At 39.4% G+C, this 17,863-nt stretch overlaps 1 protein-coding gene and 1 non-coding gene across 2 annotated transcripts in view; one reads left to right on the top strand and one right to left on the bottom strand.

Moving 5' to 3' along the window:
- The window catches only part of FBXL13 (F-box and leucine rich repeat protein 13), a 247,122-nt gene that overhangs the window by 208,109 nt on the left and 21,150 nt on the right, over positions 1 to 17,863 (top strand). The window contains exon 19 of the mRNA XM_037736579.1: positions 9,692 to 9,826. Within this exon, the coding sequence (XP_037592507.1) occupies positions 9,692 to 9,826 (135 nt within the window). The remainder of the gene's footprint in view (positions 1 to 9,691; positions 9,827 to 17,863) is intronic.
- LOC119470289 lies at positions 7,596 to 7,697 on the bottom strand. The gene has a single exon (XR_005199170.1). It is a non-coding gene; the product is annotated as a U6 spliceosomal RNA (small nuclear RNA).

Here is a 17,863-nt window from a genome sequence, read left to right as displayed (position 1 = left end):
CAATGGTGTGACCTTGGCTCACTGTAACTTCTGCCTCCTGCGTTCAAGTGATTCTCCTGCTTTAGCCTCCCTGGTAACTGTGATTACAGGCATGTGACACCACGCCTGGCTAATTCTGTATTTTTAGTAGAGATGGGGTTTCTCCACGTTGGTCAGGCCTGACCTCAGGTGATCTGCCCGCCTCAGCCTCCCAAAGTGTTGGGATTACAGGCATGAGCCACCACACCTGGCCTACCACTTGAAATAACATGTTGCTTCTCTCCTTTAATCTTCATAACCTCTTATGACATGTTCTCTTAGATTATAAACTTTTGATTTTTAAAATTTGCCCTTGAGTAACATTTATCTTGATTTACAAAAAGAAAGGGAGGTTGAGGAGGAGGGATTCAGGATAAGGACTGGGAAGGGCTGCGGCCATGTGGCACAGTCATAAGCTGCTTCATATTTGGGAGAACAACAGAGCAAGAGCCATTGCTGTTCATTTGACTTTCGGTCTGACCCAGGAATGTTCAGTAAGCTGAGTGTCTCCAGACATAATCTAAGTGGTAACTAAGGGTTCAGAGTTCTGAGTCTTGTACTCTGGATTATCTGTGCTACGGAACTGAAACCCCTAGAATTTGTAGGGGACATCTACATGGATACTCAGGTCAGAAAGGCTCAGGAATACCTACCTCATTCAGCAACAGTCCAATCAAAATCTTCCTCCCCAAAATGATCTATAACCAGCCTGTTCTGGACATTTCTCTCTAGAGTGTAAAAAGGGTTGAGTTCATGTGCCCTAACAGCAAGAACTGGATTACTCTCCAGTAACTCTCTTCTTATCTTAAATACTTACTTTGAATCACTAAACTTCCTAACTAGTTATAAATGTTGTTTGCGCAAGATTCCCATCAATCATTCTCATCAGTTGATAGACTCCACTCCCTGGTGCTCAACCAAAGTTTATTTTGGTAGCCTTTGACACATACTGACTTGTAATGCCAAAGATGGATTAGATGTGTTGGCTCCATATAACAACAATTTTTTTTAAAGAAATCAACATCAATTTCTATTTGGTTTCCAAGATTAAATCATTCAGAAATTATCAAAACATGAGATTTCAATAACTCCACCTCTTCTCTAGGGATACAGTTGTGTTTATTGTTCGCAACAGAAGCAACAGAGGACTCCTTTCCAAAATGACTTTAATCATTGGCCTTTGTTGCAGCAGAAGCTCTGAAATGTCTTGTATGGGGAGGTGGAACATCCAGATTTGGATCTTTTATCTCTTGACCATATTGCTCAGCAGAGTCTCTCTTCTCATCCAACACTCCAGTTTATGATTAGGAAATAATTGACTAAACTGTCTGTGATGGAGATTTCAGAGGGTCTCTGGTTTAGAAGTGTTTTACAGGGTATTGAGAGAGGAAACTAAGGAATTCCTCTAGTAGAATGAAGGGTAGGGGGGGATATCTGGTAGCTTGTGGAGAAAGCAGCCCTCACAAAACCTGGAATAATTAAGAGTTTTACTACAGAAATCTGTACTGCATGGCTATCCATGCCAAGGATGGTTTCCTAAACTTCGTAATAGAACAACATACCCCAGGAGACCCAAGACACCTGGAATCAACTGGGAGTTACAGATAAACTCTTGCCAAGATAGCCAGGCATTATTCTTTCTTCAAAGCCTGTGAGCAAAAGAAATAAACTCAGTATTCTTTGTAGCTCCTGACACCAGTGTGTTTCTAATTGTGGAGGCAGTTCAAAAGAATTAGAAATTTGCTAGACTTCAAAGGATGTGGGATTTGACAGCTTGTCAGTTTCCCATTGTCTGTAAGGTTCCGAGGGATACTGGAGTCATGGGTACTATTTTTCTTGGCTGAAAAACAGCTGAAGCTGAGAACACCCCACACCAGTCCTGGCTTCTTGCCCACTCCCACTGGGGAAGAACCACTCTCAGACAGCTGAAGCACTGCTGAACTTGCTAAATGAATGTGCACATCTGTTCTTTTCATGTTGAGCATCCACAGAGTAGAACTAAGAGAGAATGTGTTAAAAGGAAGATAATCCGCAGGAGCTCTCTCCCACTCTTTAAGCTGCCCGTGGACCTTTAGTTTATCCCATGTAAGATGAAACTTGACAAAAGTTAAACAAAACTTGTCAGATTGTCTGAAGACAATAATAAAAAGCAGGGAAAATAAACATCAGAATGTATGCTTCTTTTGTTTCTTAAACCTGTGTTTAGGTTTTTGACATGTTTTTGATCCCTCTTCTCTGTGACACGCCTGGGCCTTGCTCATTGTGCCTTGCCTGACATTAACAAAGTGCGTGCGGCATGTCTCATAGGAGTTATGATTTCTCCATGTTATAATTTGTAATAACCACTTTATCAATTCTAGTTAAATTTGGTTCATTATATTTTGTCATCCTAAGGCCGTTATCACATACATCACAGATAGGCTCGTTCCATGATTCTTTTTGTTCACAGACAAAAACCAGGGTCTTGTGTCTTTCAAGTGCTTTTGGAATACACATTTTCTTTTCATCATCTAAAAGACCTGTGAGATAGGTAGACAGTTATTTTCTTTCTCCTGTATACAGGAAGAAACTTGAGATTAAATGACTTGTTAAAGGTCACATAGATACAATTTCAGATTCCAGGCTGTTTTTTTCCGCTAGCGTTGTTACCTCCCTTGATTAGATCACCTCTTATTCTATTATGTTGGCAAACGGGAGGTGAAAGCAGTACTGATAATAGTTCATGAACTCATTATTTCTTAGAAATCCTTAAATGAAAGAGGCCATAGGATGGTGTGACTGTCCTTAGAGTAAACGTTCTGAGTTGTCATTTTCTTGGGAAAGACCAAGAACAAAAAGTGAGGTGGCTGACTGTGCAAATAGACACCCATCAACTCTTTCAGGCTGATTATTTTAGCTTAAGGAATTCCCCTGCCTTTTCTGTCCCACAGAGGACCCTGGATGAGTGCCAGGTAATTGGGCCACTAGGTACCCCTTTTCAAAATAAACTTAGAGAAATGAAAAAAGGGTGAGTTATGCCACAGGCAACAAGAAAAATATCTGGTTGCCCTTTGGGTAGTCCAATCCTGGCTCATTTTTATTTTGGAGGTAAAATCTAAAACCTGAAGCTGTTCTAAAATTTTTCTCAAAAAATTCCAGTTACCAAATATAATTTACAGATACTTTGTTTTGGTCTTTTCCTGGTTATCCTTCCTTTTGGTTTTCCCAATATACATTTGCTTTCACTGCATACCCTTTTTGTTCTTTAATTTCTTCCCATTTGACTTCTTTTTATGCATCTGTCACGTTTTATATGTTAAAAATAATTCCCTGGCCAAGTGTGGTGGTTCACGCCTGTAATCCTAGCACTTTGGGAGGCTGAGGCGGGTGAACTATGAGGTCAGGAGATTAAGACTATCTTGGCCAACACAGTGAAACCCCGTCTCTACTGAAAATACAAAAAATTAGTTGGGCATGGTGGCACGTGCCTGTAGTCCTGACTACTTGGGAGGCAGGAGAATCTCTTGAACCCAGGAGGCAGAGGTTGCAGTGAGCCGAGATTCCACCACTACACTCCAGCCTGGGTGACAACACGAGATTCTGTTTCAGAAAAAAAAAAAAATTATCTTATATTTACCAAATGCTCAGGATCTGTGCAGCCAGTAAGTCATCTAGATTTGCTGGCAACTGAAGGTGTACTGTTGGATAGGTGCCTCTAGAGAAAGGAGGTATTCCAGCAAATGAGCAAAATTGTTTTAGTATGACAAGAAAATATTAAAAGTTCTACAATGTTATTTAGATTTACTTTTTATCTCATACATTTTATTTTTGTATGTTTAAATATATAACATATATTTGAACAGTTGTATGCCTAAATAATTTACAAAGTACATTAACATACATTTATTGAAAATGTATGCTCAAAATATTTTTACTAGGCCAGGCGCAGTGGCTCACACGTGTAATCCCAGTATTTTGGGAGACTGAGGCGGATGGATCCCTGAGGTCAGGAGTTTGAGACCAGCCTGCCAACGTGGTGAAACCCATCTCTACTTAAAAATACAAAAATTAGCTGGGCATGGTGGCACATGCCTATAAATCCAGCCAGAGGCTGAGGCACTAGAATCTCTTGAACCTGGAAGGTGGAGGATGCAATGAGCTGAGATCAAGCCACTACACTTCAGCCTGGGTGACAGTGAGACTCTGTCTCCAAAAAAAATTATTTTTTAAATTTTTTTTTATGATGGTATTCATGATTTTAAAAATTTGGCAATGAGAGCCACAGAGAAGCAGTACATACAAATAATGGTACTAGCTACTGTCTACTGACTGCTATGTGCAAGGGACTGTTCAACTGCTTTATTCATATTAAGTCATTTAATCTCCCCAACAACTCTATGAAGTAGGTGCCATATTAAGCTACTACTGTGTTATTGTCATGCCACAGATGAAAGTATTGAGGGGTAGAGAGGTTGGGTAATTTATCTAGAGACACAAAACATATCATGGCAGCATTTGAACTCAAGCCAGTGGGCCCCCAGAATGTGCTCTTAACCAACCCTGTATGCTGCCTCTGGCAGTTATTAAACACAGTGAGAAGAAGGACTGGGCTTAGTATTCTGAGGGCCATCTATGGAAGCTTACCCTCCTCACTTCTGTGCTTAGAAGCGTTGTTCATTCATTTTGGATACTCTCTCATCTTGAACTAATTTTGCATGTCAGATGTTGGCAAAGATAAATTAGACTTGGATTCTACCCTCAAGAAGCTATAGTCAATGCAGAAGATGAGACAGTTACATGAATAACTATAATACAAGTAGAACGTGAGAAAGTTGCCTGGGCATGGTGGCTCATACCTGTTATCCCAATGTTTTGGGAGCCAAGGAGGAAGGATCATTTGAGGCCAGGAGTTTGAGATCAGCTTGGGCAACATAGTGAGACCCTGTCTCTATAAAAATTTAAAAATTAGCCAGTCATGGTAGCATGCACATATGTGGAAGGCTGAGGTAGAAGAATTATTCAAGCCTAGGAGTTTGAGGCTACAGTGAGCTATGATCATGCCACTATGCTCCAGCCTGGGCGACAGACAAGTCCCTGTCAAAAAAAAGAAAGAAAAGCAGCATTTCTTCCACAGGGAAGAATTGGGGAAAACTGTAAAATAAGCCACATTTGAGCTGGTTTGAAGCCAAAGATTATCCCTGTAATCAACATCTAATTTTGTATCAAATTCCATCATGAAAGTGTCTTTGGAAATATTTGCTTTGGTCCTTGGCCTTGCCCTTTCAGAGTTCCCTCCATGTTTTAAAGCAGTGAGCTCCTCTGAGGCTGGGCCTTCACTAAGCCTCTCTCAGGCTGGTTTCCCTGGCAGGGAGGGTGGAAATGCAGGAGTGGCAACTCCAGGAGGGGCAACTTCAGGCTGTGCAGAGTTTAGTTTTGGTGGCCGGGCCATGATCAGTCCCACCTGCTCTGATGCTCAGTGGGAACAAGGCCATTGTTGGTGGAGCATAGCTCTGCATCTCATGGGATATGCGATATAGATATTTTGGGCCTCAAATATGAGGCCCAAGAAACTGAAGGTTTTATATTTAGTTGATATCTTAAAATTGTGGAAGTTGCATTTTAGCCTTTGGGACAGCCAGAAATGTCTTCTTTATAGAAAATGGTTCTTGGCAGCATATTTTTTTCCAGAATTACCAACAAACAAGGAAAAAAATCCCCAACTTTGCAATAGAATTAATTGGGACTTAATGAGGCAAGTAGTCAAGAGATGGTGTTATGAGTATGCAACACGAAGTGACCTGTTTTAAGGCTAGAAGCTGCCACCCATCGAAGTGGTTTAAATCAGGATTTTGGCAGAAGCACATTATTGTGACAGTTAAAAAATGTGAGTGAAATTCGGTCTCCTCTACATACCCTATTTAGGAATGTAGTCATTAAGCCCCTACACTGTGACTCAGCTCAGAAGTCACAAGAAGGAATGATCTAACTCTCTAAGAGATATGGAAGTTTTCTTCCAGTTTGTTAACCCACAGCAAATTGGCTGAATCATGGGAGAGGAGCCAAACTTGATCATGTTTGCATTTTATCTCCCTCTTTACTGTAAAAGATTTTGACTTGAAAGAAACTTAGTATTGCATTTTCCAAGAAAAGAAAATCAGCAGCATTGATGTAAGTATGGTCCTGCAGTACCAGAGCCAGAAGTGTGTATTGTAATCTTATCTGTAGGGGGGAAATGGAATTTCATGAGTGATTATGTTGAAACATGCTTGCAGACTTAAGTACTTAATATGACTTATATGTGCTTAAGGGAAAACATGAATTGTAAGAGAGGAAAAGTTCTGACTTCAGTTCTCCGATCTGCCACTAATGATTTAGCATAAAGCCTTGGACCAATTTTTGTGCCTCAGATTTTCCATGGATGAAAATGGTACCACGAATGTATCATAGACCTTGTAATCATTTTTAAGTTATTTTTAAATTTAAAACCTCTGAGAACATTTGGCTTTAAAGAATATTAGAGCTTTTAAAAAGGCATAAGGCAATTGGAGCATTCCAAGACATTGGCAAATGCTACTGAAGGGGGTTTTGAGACACAAAGAGCCTTAATCTCCCTTTAAAGCTTGTTTCATCTTTCAACAAATTATTCTTATAGTTTAAATATTTTTTCTTGCTTTAATTTTTCTCTGGTTCCTCTAACTCTGTCCATTCTCTCTAACAATGCTAATGTCTCTAACAAGGGAAGACAATGTCACCTTACTCCTTGCAACATAAGAATTCTTGTATTATTAAGACTTCTTAATTTTCTTGAAGACGCAAAGGATCAATGAACCAACTAGTATTTATTGAGTACTTACTGTGTTCTAATTTGATGTTTGGGAAAGGGATATGACAGCTGATGGATTTCCAGGCAGTACAAAAGGCTTATTGCATTCTTATTGAAAAGCTTACTGAATCTCCAGATTCCAGTCATTCAAAGGTAGATTCCTTTCTGTACCTCCTTGGGTGTGCCTCACTATGCTTGATTATTTCCAGTGAGAGGTCCCAAGCTATCTCCTGACAAGCTGCTCCTTCAGTTTTTGCCATCACATAGTTGCCAGACAAGACAGATTTTCATGTAATACAGGAATGAGTCAAATACTTTAAGTGCTGAATCAACTGAAAAAGACAATTTCTGCATGAGATCAACGAATGAATCACTGTTGGCTGTTGTGGTCAGGAAAAGATGATGACCTAGGGTTAAATAACCAATATCTTTCAGTTTTTCTCAAGGTACAATACATATGTGCATCTTTATTATTATTAATGTCATTTGCAAATCCTAATAATAGTTAACATTTATCTTATTCTTCTTAATGACTTAAAAATTTTTAACTGACAAAAATTGTATATATTTATGAAGTATAACGTGATGTTTTCATATATGTATACACTGTGGAAAGATTAAATCAAGTTAATTAACGTTCATCACCTTACATACTTATATTTTTTTATGGTGAGAACATTTAAAATCCATTAGCAAATTTCAAGTGTATAATACATTGTTATTAACTATAGTCATCATATACAATAAATCTCTTGAACTTTCTCCTTCTAACTGAAAAAAAAAATTGAATGACACATATATGTGTCATCCTTGTTCAGGGGCCACACTAATCTCTGTATTTTTCCAATTTTAGTATTTGTGCTGCCAAAGTAAGCACTAGTTAACTTTTACGTGATGCTAACTGTGTGTCGAGCACTAGCCAGTGTGTATACTGCCTCTCAACTGACACTGTGTATAAAATCTTACAGATAGCTAGAGAATCTATTTTGTGCTAAGAGCCACATCATTTATGTGTGTGTGTGTGTGTGTGTGTGTGTGTGTGTGTGTGTGTGTGTGTAATTTTATAATCTACACAACCACTCTTTGGTACGGGTATTATTATCACCATTTTGCCCAAGGAGACACTGGGGCTCTGAGAAGTTCAATAACCCACAGTAGCAGAGCCAGGCTTCTCACCCCACTCTGTGTGATGCCACAGCCCTGGCTTTGTCTGTTAGGCTACACTGCCTCACCTGGAAATCTTCCCTATTCTATTAACTTGCTAAAGAAATTCAGCTAGCTAACTAGTTCTTTCCAAAGGGCTAGTTCTTTCCTTAGGGCTAAAACAAGAGAAAATTGGCATAAGCACTGGGAGAGGCAGACCCACTGGTGGTTTTACCTCTAAAGTCATTCTGAGGCTCATGCACTGGCCCTTCTCTCAGTCCTGAGAGGAAAATGACATGTAGTCCAATGGACATCCATTTTTATATATAAATAAGGGGTACCTTTAGTAACCCTCTAGGGTTACTAATATCTAGTACCTACAACTAAAATTAATGGTAAACTATCATTTACTGAGGTCTCTAACTTTGTATTCATAGAAGCACTGCTTCATAATGAGGCAGAATCCTTAGTGTGATTCAGCACATGTAGATAATTATTATAATTCTCACATTTTAGGGGAGCAAATGTCATCCCTCCCACCATCCCTCCCTCCCTCCCTCCCTCTCTTCCTTCCTTCCTCCCTCCCTCCCTCCCTCCCTCCCTCCCTTCCTTCCTTGTCTGTCATGGTTTTTAATTTCTACTCTTCTTGCTTTGTATTTTTACAACTATATTTAGGTTTACATTTGTGGATCATCTTGTTCTTGTATAACTGCTGAGTTGTAAACTTTGTCATGTTATTTCCTCATGGATTCTTATCACTGAGGTTTTTTTTAACTGAAAAGTAGGAATGAAAATTCAGAAGTACTGATATTAAGGGAATGATTTCCAATGATTTCCAGGCCTTTTTCTAGCCCTAGATATTTCAGGTGAACATTTCAGCATTTCAAAACAATGCTAGAGAGTACATATTATTTTCCTTAAGTTAAAAAAGAGGAGCCAGGCGCGGCGGCTTATGCCTGCAATCCTAGCACTTTGGGAAGCCGAGGCAGGTGGATCACTTGAGATCTGGAGTTTGAGACCAGATTGGCCAACATGGTGAAACCCTATCTCTACTAAAAACACGCACACACAAAAAAATTAGCTGGGCATGGTGGTACATGACTGTAGTCCCAGTAGACACAAGAGGCACAAGAATCACTTGAACCTGGCAGGCAGAGGTTGCAGTGAGCCGAGATCGTGTCATTGCACTCCAGCCTGGGTGACAGAGCAAGACTGTCTCAAAACAACAACAAAAACAAAAACAAGACTGAGGCTTAGAAAGTTAGTAGCTTGCTAAGATTTAAGAGGTAGTAAGTAAGTGGTAGAAATGAAATTAAAACTCAGATCTGTCCGATTCCAAAGAATCCATTCTTCCCATTACATTCCACTGTCAATCCTGGAGTGTCTGCCATCTAATCTTACCCTCAGATTTCTTTTTTTCCACTTATGTGGCTAAATGTAATTAATAATTACTGACCATATAAGTGAAATTTCATTAGACCTAACTTCAAGAAAACTATATTTTGTTAGCAGGCAACTGAATATTACTAAGCTGTTAATCTGCTTTACGGATGTCTTTATTTGCTATAGATTTCGGATGTAATGTGTGTTTTTAAAAATTTTTTTGGTATCAAGATGTAACATCTGTGTTTCAGGGACTGAAATGTGTACATTTAATAAGCTGCTATAAGTAAGATAGTTCTAGATGACTAAAGAAAAGAAAAAACTTGACCTTGGAATTTTTTGCAGGCATTCTGCAAAAGCTCACTGATGTTGGAACGTTTGGATGTCTCTTATTGCTCCCAGCTGTCAGATATGATTATCAAAGCATTGGCCATTTACTGCATTAACCTCACGTCTCTCAGCATTGCTGGCTGTCCAAAGGTATGTGCAGGAGTCAGGGCTCAGACACATCAAATTTAAGCACAGACAAGGGACAAGGCAGGACAGCTATCAGGGCTGGACTCAGAATGTGTTTTCTCTGCCATGGTTGAGGTATTCATTGGAATTTTTTTTCTATCCTCCAATTGGAAATAGCTTATGATTCCATTGGTGTCAAAGTAGAATTTTCCAAAAGTCAAAAACATAATTCTCATACAAATATAAACACGTTTCAAATATTTATTTAATTCATTAATGAGAGAACCAACAAAATGACAAAGCCAGTGTGAAGAGCATTTGAATGAACTTAGTATTTGTAGGAACTGATGAAAGAATGTTGGAGTGACAGTGTTAGGTTAGGCCTAAAACTGTCCTACAAGTCATTAAATCCATAACCTTGGGGTTATAGTTTCTACCAGATGCAAATAATTTGCATCTTTCCCGGACAAAAATATAACAATTAACATATAACTTCATGGAGTTGGGGCCTTAGTCAACAGTAAACAGTATGTCAAACAAAGGCATGATTTCCTCCAGAACTTTCCAGGTAGGCCTGTTAAACAGTGTTCCAGTTTGACACTTCAAGGACATAACACCATCTTTTGTCTTATTTTCAAGTGTTTTACAATTTTTCTTGACCTCTGTATATAAATGAAATAAGTACTATTGTCAAAAATTTGGACTTCATATAAAAGCTTAAAGGATGTTAAACAAATATGCATGAAATGCATCACTCTATATCAAAGGCTTAGAAGGAGAAGGAGGTAGGATGAATCAATTTATTTTATTTTATTGCACTTTAGGTTCTGGGGTACATGTGAAGAACATGCAGGATTGTTGCATAGGTACATACGTGGCAATGAGGTTTGCTGCCTCCATCCTCATCACCTGTATCTGGCATTTCTCCCCAGGTTATCCCTCCCAACTCCCTACCCCCTGCTATCCCTCCCTTAGTCCCCCACAACAGACCCCAATGTGTGATGTTACCCTCCCTGTGTCCATGTGTTCTCATTATTCAACACCCACGTATGAGTGAGAACATGTGTTGTTTGTTTTTCTGTTCTTGTGTCAGTTTGCTAAGAATGATAGTTTCCAGGTTCATCCATGTCCCTACAAAGGACATGAACTCATCGTTTTTTTATGGCTACATAGTATTTTATGGTGTATATGTGCCACATTTTCCTTGTCCAGTCTATCATTGATGGGCATTTGGGTTGGTTCCAGGTCTTTGCTGTTGTAAACAGTGACACAATGAACATACGTGTGCATGTGTCTTTATAATACAACAATTTATAATCCTTTGGATATATACCCAGTAATGGGATTGCTGGGTCAAATGGAATTTCTATTTCTAGGACCTTGAGGAATTGCCACACTGTCTTTCACAATGATTGAATTAATTTATACTCCCATCAACAATGTAAAAGTGTTTCTATTTCTCCACATCCTCTCCAGCATCTGTTGTCTCCAGATTTTTTAATGATCGCCATTCTAAATGGTGTGAGATGGTATCTCAGTGTGGTTTTGATTTGCATTTCTCTGATGACCAGTGAAGATGAGCATTTTTTCATGTTTGCTGCCCTCATATATGTCTTCTTTTGTAAAGTGTCTGTTCATTTCCTTGACCCACTTTTGAATGTTTTTTTTTTCTTGTAAATAAGTTTTAGTTCTTTGTAGATTATGGATATAAGTCCTTAGATAGGCAGATTGCAAATATTTTTTCCCATTTTGTTGCTTGCTGGTTCACTCTATTGCGTATTTCTTTTGCTGTGCAGAAGCTCTGGAATTTAATTAGATCCCATTTGTCTATTTTGGCTTTTGTTGCCATTGCTTTTTGTGTTTTAGTCATGAAGTCCTTGCCTATGCCTATGTCCTGAATGGTTTTGCCTAGGTTTTCTTCTAGGGTTTTTATGGAGTTAGGTCTTATGTTTAAGTCTTTAATCCATCTGGAGTTAATGTTAGTGTAACGTGTCAGGAAGGGGTCCAGTTTCTGCTTTCTGCACATGGCTAGCCAGTTTTCCCAACACTATTTATTAAACAGGGAATCCTTTCCCCATTGCTTTTGTCAGGTTTGTCAAAGATTGGATGGTTATAGATGGGTGGTATTGCCTCTGAGGCATCTGTTGTGTTCCATTGCTCTGTGTCTCTGTTTTGGTATCAGTACCATGCTGTTTTGATTACTGTAGCCTTGTATTATAGTTTGAAGTCAGGTAACATGATGCCTCCAGCTTTGTTCTTTTTGCTTAGAATTGACTTGCCTATGTGGGCTCTCTGTTGGTTCTATATGAAGTTTAAGGTGGTTTTTTTACAGTTCTGTGAAGAAGGTCATAGGTAGCTTGATGGGGATAGTGTTAAATCTATAAATTTCTTTGGGCAGTATGGCCATTTTCAGAATATTGATTCTTCCTTACCATGAGCATGGAATGTTTTTCCATCTGTTTGTGTCCTCTCTTATTTCATTGAGCAGTGGTTTGTAGTTTTCTTGAAGAGGTCCTTTACATCCTTTGTTAGTTGTATTCCTAGGTATTTTATTCTCTTTGCAGCAATTGTGAATGGCAGTTCATTCTTGATTTGGCTCTCTTTAAGTCTGTTACTGATGTATAGGAATGCTTATGATTTATGCACATTTATTTTGTATGCTGAGATTTTGTTGAAGTTGCTTATCAGCCTAAGAAGATTTTGGGCTGAGACAATGGGGTCTTCTAAATATACAATCATGTCACCTGCAAATAGAGACAATTTGACTTCTTCCTCTCCTAATTGAATACCCTTTATTTCTTTTTCTTACCTGATTGTTCTGGCTAGAACTTCCAATAGTATATTGAATAGGAGTGGTGAGAGGGGGCATCTTTGTCTAGTGCCAGATTTCAAAGGGAATGCTTCCAGTTTTTGCCCATTCAGTATGATATTGGCTGTAGGTTTGTCATACTAGCTTTTATTATTTTGAGATACGTTCTGTCGATACCTAGTTTATTGAGAGTTTTTAGCATAAAGGGCTGTTGAATTTTGTTGAAGGCCTTCTCTGCATCTATTGAGATAATCATGTGGTTTTTGTCTTTGGTTCTGTTTATGTGGTGAATTACGTTTATAGACTTGCATATGTTGAACCAGCCTTGCAACCCTGGGATGAAGCGTACTTGATCATGATGGATAAGCTTTTTGATGTGCTGTTGCAATTGTTTTGCCAGTATTTTTTTGAAGATTTTTGCATCTATGTTCATCATGGATATTTGGCCTGAAGTTTTCTTTTCTTGTTGAGTCTTTGCCTAGTTTTGGTATCAGGATGATGTTGGTCTCATAAAATGATTGGTGAAGGATTCCCTCTTTCTGGATTGTTTGGAATAGTTTCAGAAGGAATGGTACCAGCTCCTCTTTGTATGACTGGTAGAATTCGGCTGTGAGCCCATCTGGACTTGGGCTTTTTTTTGATTGGTAGGCTCTTAATAGCTGCCTCAACTTCAGCCCTTGTTGTTGGTCTATTCAGGGTTTTGACTTCTTCCTGGTTTAGGCTTGGGAGGGTGCAAGTGTTTAGGAATTTATTGATTTCTTCCAGGTTTACTGATTTATGTGCATAGAGTTGTTTGTAGTAATTTCTGATGGTAGTTTGTATTTCTGTGGAATCAGTGGTGATATCCCCTTTATCGATTTTTATTGCATCTATTTGATTCTTCTCTCTTTTCTTTTTTATTAATCTGGCTAGTGGTCTATTTTATTGATCTTTTCCAAAAACCAGTTCCTGGTTTTATTAATTTTTTGATGGGTTTTTTGTGTCTCTATCTCCTTCAGTTCTGCTGTGATTTTAGTTACTTCTTATCTTCTGCTAGCTTTTGAGTTTTTTTGATCTTCCTCCTGTAGCTCTTTCAATTTTGATGATAGGGTGTCAATTTTAGATCTTTCATTGCTTCTCATGTGGGCCTTAATTGCTATAAATTTTCTACTAGATACTGCTTTAAAAGTGTCCCAGAGATTCTGGTATGTTGTGTCTTTGTTCTTGTTGGTTTCTAAGAACATCTTTATTTCTGCCTTCATTTCATTGTTTATCCAGTCAACATTCAAGAGCCAGTTGTTCAGTTTCCATTAAGTTGTACGGTCCTGAGTTAGTTTCTTAATCCTGAGTTCTAATTTGATTGCACTGTGGTCTGAGAAACTGTTTGTTATGATTTCCATTCTTTTGCATTTGCTGAGGAGTGATTTACTTCCAATTATGTGGTCAATTTTAGAGTAGGTGTGATGTGGTGCTGAGAAGAATGTATATTCTGTGGATTTGTGGTGGAGAGTTCTGTAAATGTCTATTAGGTTTGCTTGGTCCAGATCTGAGTTCAAGTCCTGAATATGCTTGTTAATTTTCTGTCTCATTGATCTGTCTAATATTGACAGCGGAGTGTTAAAGTCTCCCACTAAGTCTAAGTCTCTTTGTAGGTTGTTCAGAACTTGCTTTATGTATCTGGGTGCTCCTGTATTGGCTGTGTATATATTTAGGATCGTTAGCTCTTCTTGTTGCATTGATCCTTTTACCCTTATGTAATGCCCTTGTCTCTTTTGATCTTTGTTGGTTTAAAGTCTATTTTATCAGAGACTAGGATTGTAACTCCTGCTTTTTTTTTTGGTCTCCTTTTACTTGGTAAATCTTCCTTCATCCCTTTATTTTGAGTCTGTGTGTGTATCCCTGCATGTGAGATGGGTTTCCTGGATACAGCACATCATGGGTTTTGACATTTTATCCAATTTGCCAGTCTGTGTCTTTTGATTGGGGCATTTAGCCTATTTACATTTAAGGTTAATATTGTTATGTGTGAATTTGATCTTGCCATTTTGATGCTAGCTGGTTGCTTTGCCCATTAATTGACGTAGTTTCTTCATTGTTTCGATGCTCTTTACCATTTGTTATGTTTTTGGAGAGGCTGGTACTGGTTGTTCCTTTCTATGTTTAGTGCTCCTTTCAGGACCTCTTGTAAGGCAGGCCTTGGGATGATGAAATCTCTGAGTACTTGCTTGTTCGTAAAGGATTATATTTCTCCTTCACTTATGAAGCTTAGTTTGGCTGGATATGAAATTCTAGGTTGAAAATTCTTTTCTAAGGGTGTTGAATATTGGCCCCCACTCTCTTCTGGCCTGCAGGGTTTCTGATGAGAGATCTGCTGTGATTCTGATGGGCTTCCCTTTGTGGGTAACCCGACCTTTCTCACTGGCTGCCCTTAGCATTTTTTTCCTTCATTTCATGAATCTGATGATTATGTGCCTTGGGGTTGCTCTTCCTGAGGAATATCTTTGTGGTGTTCTCTGTATTTCCTGGACTTGAATATTGGTCTACCTTGCTAGGTTGGGGAAGTTCTCCTAGATAGTATCCTGAGGAGTGTTTTCCAGCTTGGATTCATTCTCTCCGTCACATTCAGGTACACCTATCAAATGTAGATTAGGTCTCTTCACATAATCCCATATTTCTTGGAGGTTTTGTTCATTTCTTTTTACTCTTTTTTTCTCTAATCATGCCTTCTTGTTTTATTTCATTGAGTTGATTTTCAACCTCTGATTTCCTTTCTTCTGCTTGGTCGATTCAGCTATGGAAACTTGTGTATATTTCATGAAGTTCTCATGTTGTGTTTTTCAGCTCTATCAATTCTTTTATATTCTTCTCTAAGCTATTTATTCTTATTAGCATTTCATCAAACCTTTTTTCAACGTTCTTAGTTTCTTTGCATTGGGTTAACATGTTCTTTTAGCTCAAGAAGTTTGTTATTACTCACTTTCTGAAGCCTGTTTCTGTCAAGTCATCAGACTCATTCTCCATCCAGCCTTGCTTCCTTGCTGCTGAGGCGTTGTGATCCCTTGGAGGAGGAGAGGCGTTCTGGTTTTGGGTGTTTTCATCCTTTTTGCTCTGATTTCGTCCCATCTTTGTGGATTTATCTATCTGTGTTCTTTGTGGTTGGTGACTTTCAGATGGGGTCTCTGAGTGGATGTCCTTTTTGTTGATGATGAAGTTATTTCCTTCTGCTTTTTAGTTTTCCTTCTAACAGTCAGACACCTCTGCTGTAGGACTGCTGGAGGTCCACTCCAGAACCTGCTTGCCTGGGGATCACCTGCAGCAACTGCAGAACAGTAAGGGTTGCTGCCAGTTTCTTCTTATGTTATCTTTGTCCCAGAAAGATACCCACCAGATGTCAGCCTGAGCTCTCCTTTATGAGTTGTCTCTTGACATGTGGGGGTTGGGGAGCTGCTTGAGGAGACAGTCTGTCCCTTATGGGAGCTCAAACTCTGAGCTGTGAGCTCCATTGTTCCATTCAGAGCTGCTGGGCAGGTATGTTTAAGTCTGCTGCAGCGGAACTCATAACTGCCTTTTTTTCCCAGGTGCTCTGTCCTGGGAATGTGGGGCTTTATTTATAAGTTTCTGACGTGCTGCTGCCTTTTTTCAGAGATGCCCTGCCCAGCAAGGAGGTAGCCTGGTCACAGTCGGCCAGCAGAGGCATTGCTGAGCTGCCTTGGGCTCTGCCCAGCTGCCGTGTGAACTTCCTTGTGGTTTTGTTTATAGAGGTATAGTTAGAAATGCCTTGGTAATGGCGGTCTGCCTCAGTAATGGCAGATTGTGTCTATAATGGTGGACTGCCTTGGCAATGGCAGATTGCCTCAGTAAAGGCGGACTGCCTTGGTAATGGCAGAATGCCTCAGGAATGGTGGATTGCCTCAGTAGTGGTGGACTGCCTCGGTAATGGCAGATGCCCCTCTCCCACAGAGCTGGACTGTCCTGGGTCCAGCTGTTCTTGCTGTGAAACTCTCAATCCAGAGCATTTCAGATTGCTGGTCTTTGTGGGGGTTGGACCTGCTGAGCCAGATCACCTGGCTCCCTGTTTCAGCCCCCTTTTTTTCAGTTGAATGGGCGACTCTTGTCTCCCAGGAGTTCCAGGTGCCAGTTGAAATGGCATCCAGATTTGTGTGAGTTTTTGTGCAGAGACCTGCAGCGCTGGCTGAAATAGCTGTGCTGGAGACTCATGGTGCTTTTCCACCTGGGAATCTCCTAGTCTGTGGGCAGTAAAAATTCATTTGGAAGTGCAGTGATCACTCACCCTCTGCATTCTTGCTGGGAACTGCACTCCAGAGCTGTTCCTATTCGGCCATCTTGGATCGTCCAGGAATCCATTATTTTAGTACTCTGATATAAAGGAGTAAAAAGGTTTAGCTTTACCATATGAATTTTTCTGTTTAGACTGTGGGCTAGATGAGTATCCTGATTCAGAAGAGGTGGGGGCCATCATTTGGACTAATCTGAATACTCCTCAACTTACCCTGAAGTCATAAGGCTGTGCTCCAGTCTAACATATTCCACTTATGTTGATTCAGAATCAACTTATGTTTATTCTGATGTGTAAAACACATTAGTGTTTGGTTGGTCATTCTATGCCAGGTTTCCCAAAAGTCCACAGGTGAATTTTGAATCCATGGTCCCATCACCACCTGGACATAACCATTGCTGATATTTTATGCTATAGAATTTTTTTCTATGTACAAAGAGATTAGAAATAGTTATAGGAAGTTTGTGTTTTGCCTTGTTTTTTGAAAGAATAGAATCATACTTTCCAAAATACATTTTAACCGACTTTTCAATATACCATGAACATGTCTCCTTGTAAAGAACTAGAGATGTGGGTTCTGGATTAATAATGGTAGACTGAATATACACATGTAATTTTGTTCCTCTTGAAACTCTACCAAAACTAGAGATGAAGAGTGAGGGCCCATGTGGATAAGAAAAACAGGAGAGGAGACAAGAACAACAAAAATTTGGAAGCTTAAAAATAGACACACTAATTTAGCAGACCAGAGACCGCTTTGAATCCTAAGCCAAGAGTAGAGAAAGCTGGGTAAAAAAATCTGATTTATACTATAATCTTCAAACTTGGGAACACAGTGTACCTTTGGAACTGGGTTAAGAGTAGGTATGAAAATAAGGAAAACTAAGTTAGAGATTCTTAAAAAGTAGCTAGATGTCTAGGTTCCAGCCCCTACTCCACAGATCTGGGCAACTGTCTCTCCCCACCCCAAATAGAA

This window comes from Cebus imitator, unplaced genomic scaffold, assembly GCF_001604975.1.
Source record: "Cebus imitator isolate Cc_AM_T3 unplaced genomic scaffold, Cebus_imitator-1.0 Scaffold26, whole genome shotgun sequence".
Taxonomy (NCBI): Eukaryota; Metazoa; Chordata; class Mammalia; order Primates; family Cebidae; genus Cebus; species Cebus imitator.
Note: the sequence above shows the minus strand (reverse complement) of the source record. Positions and strands in the feature narration are given on the sequence as shown.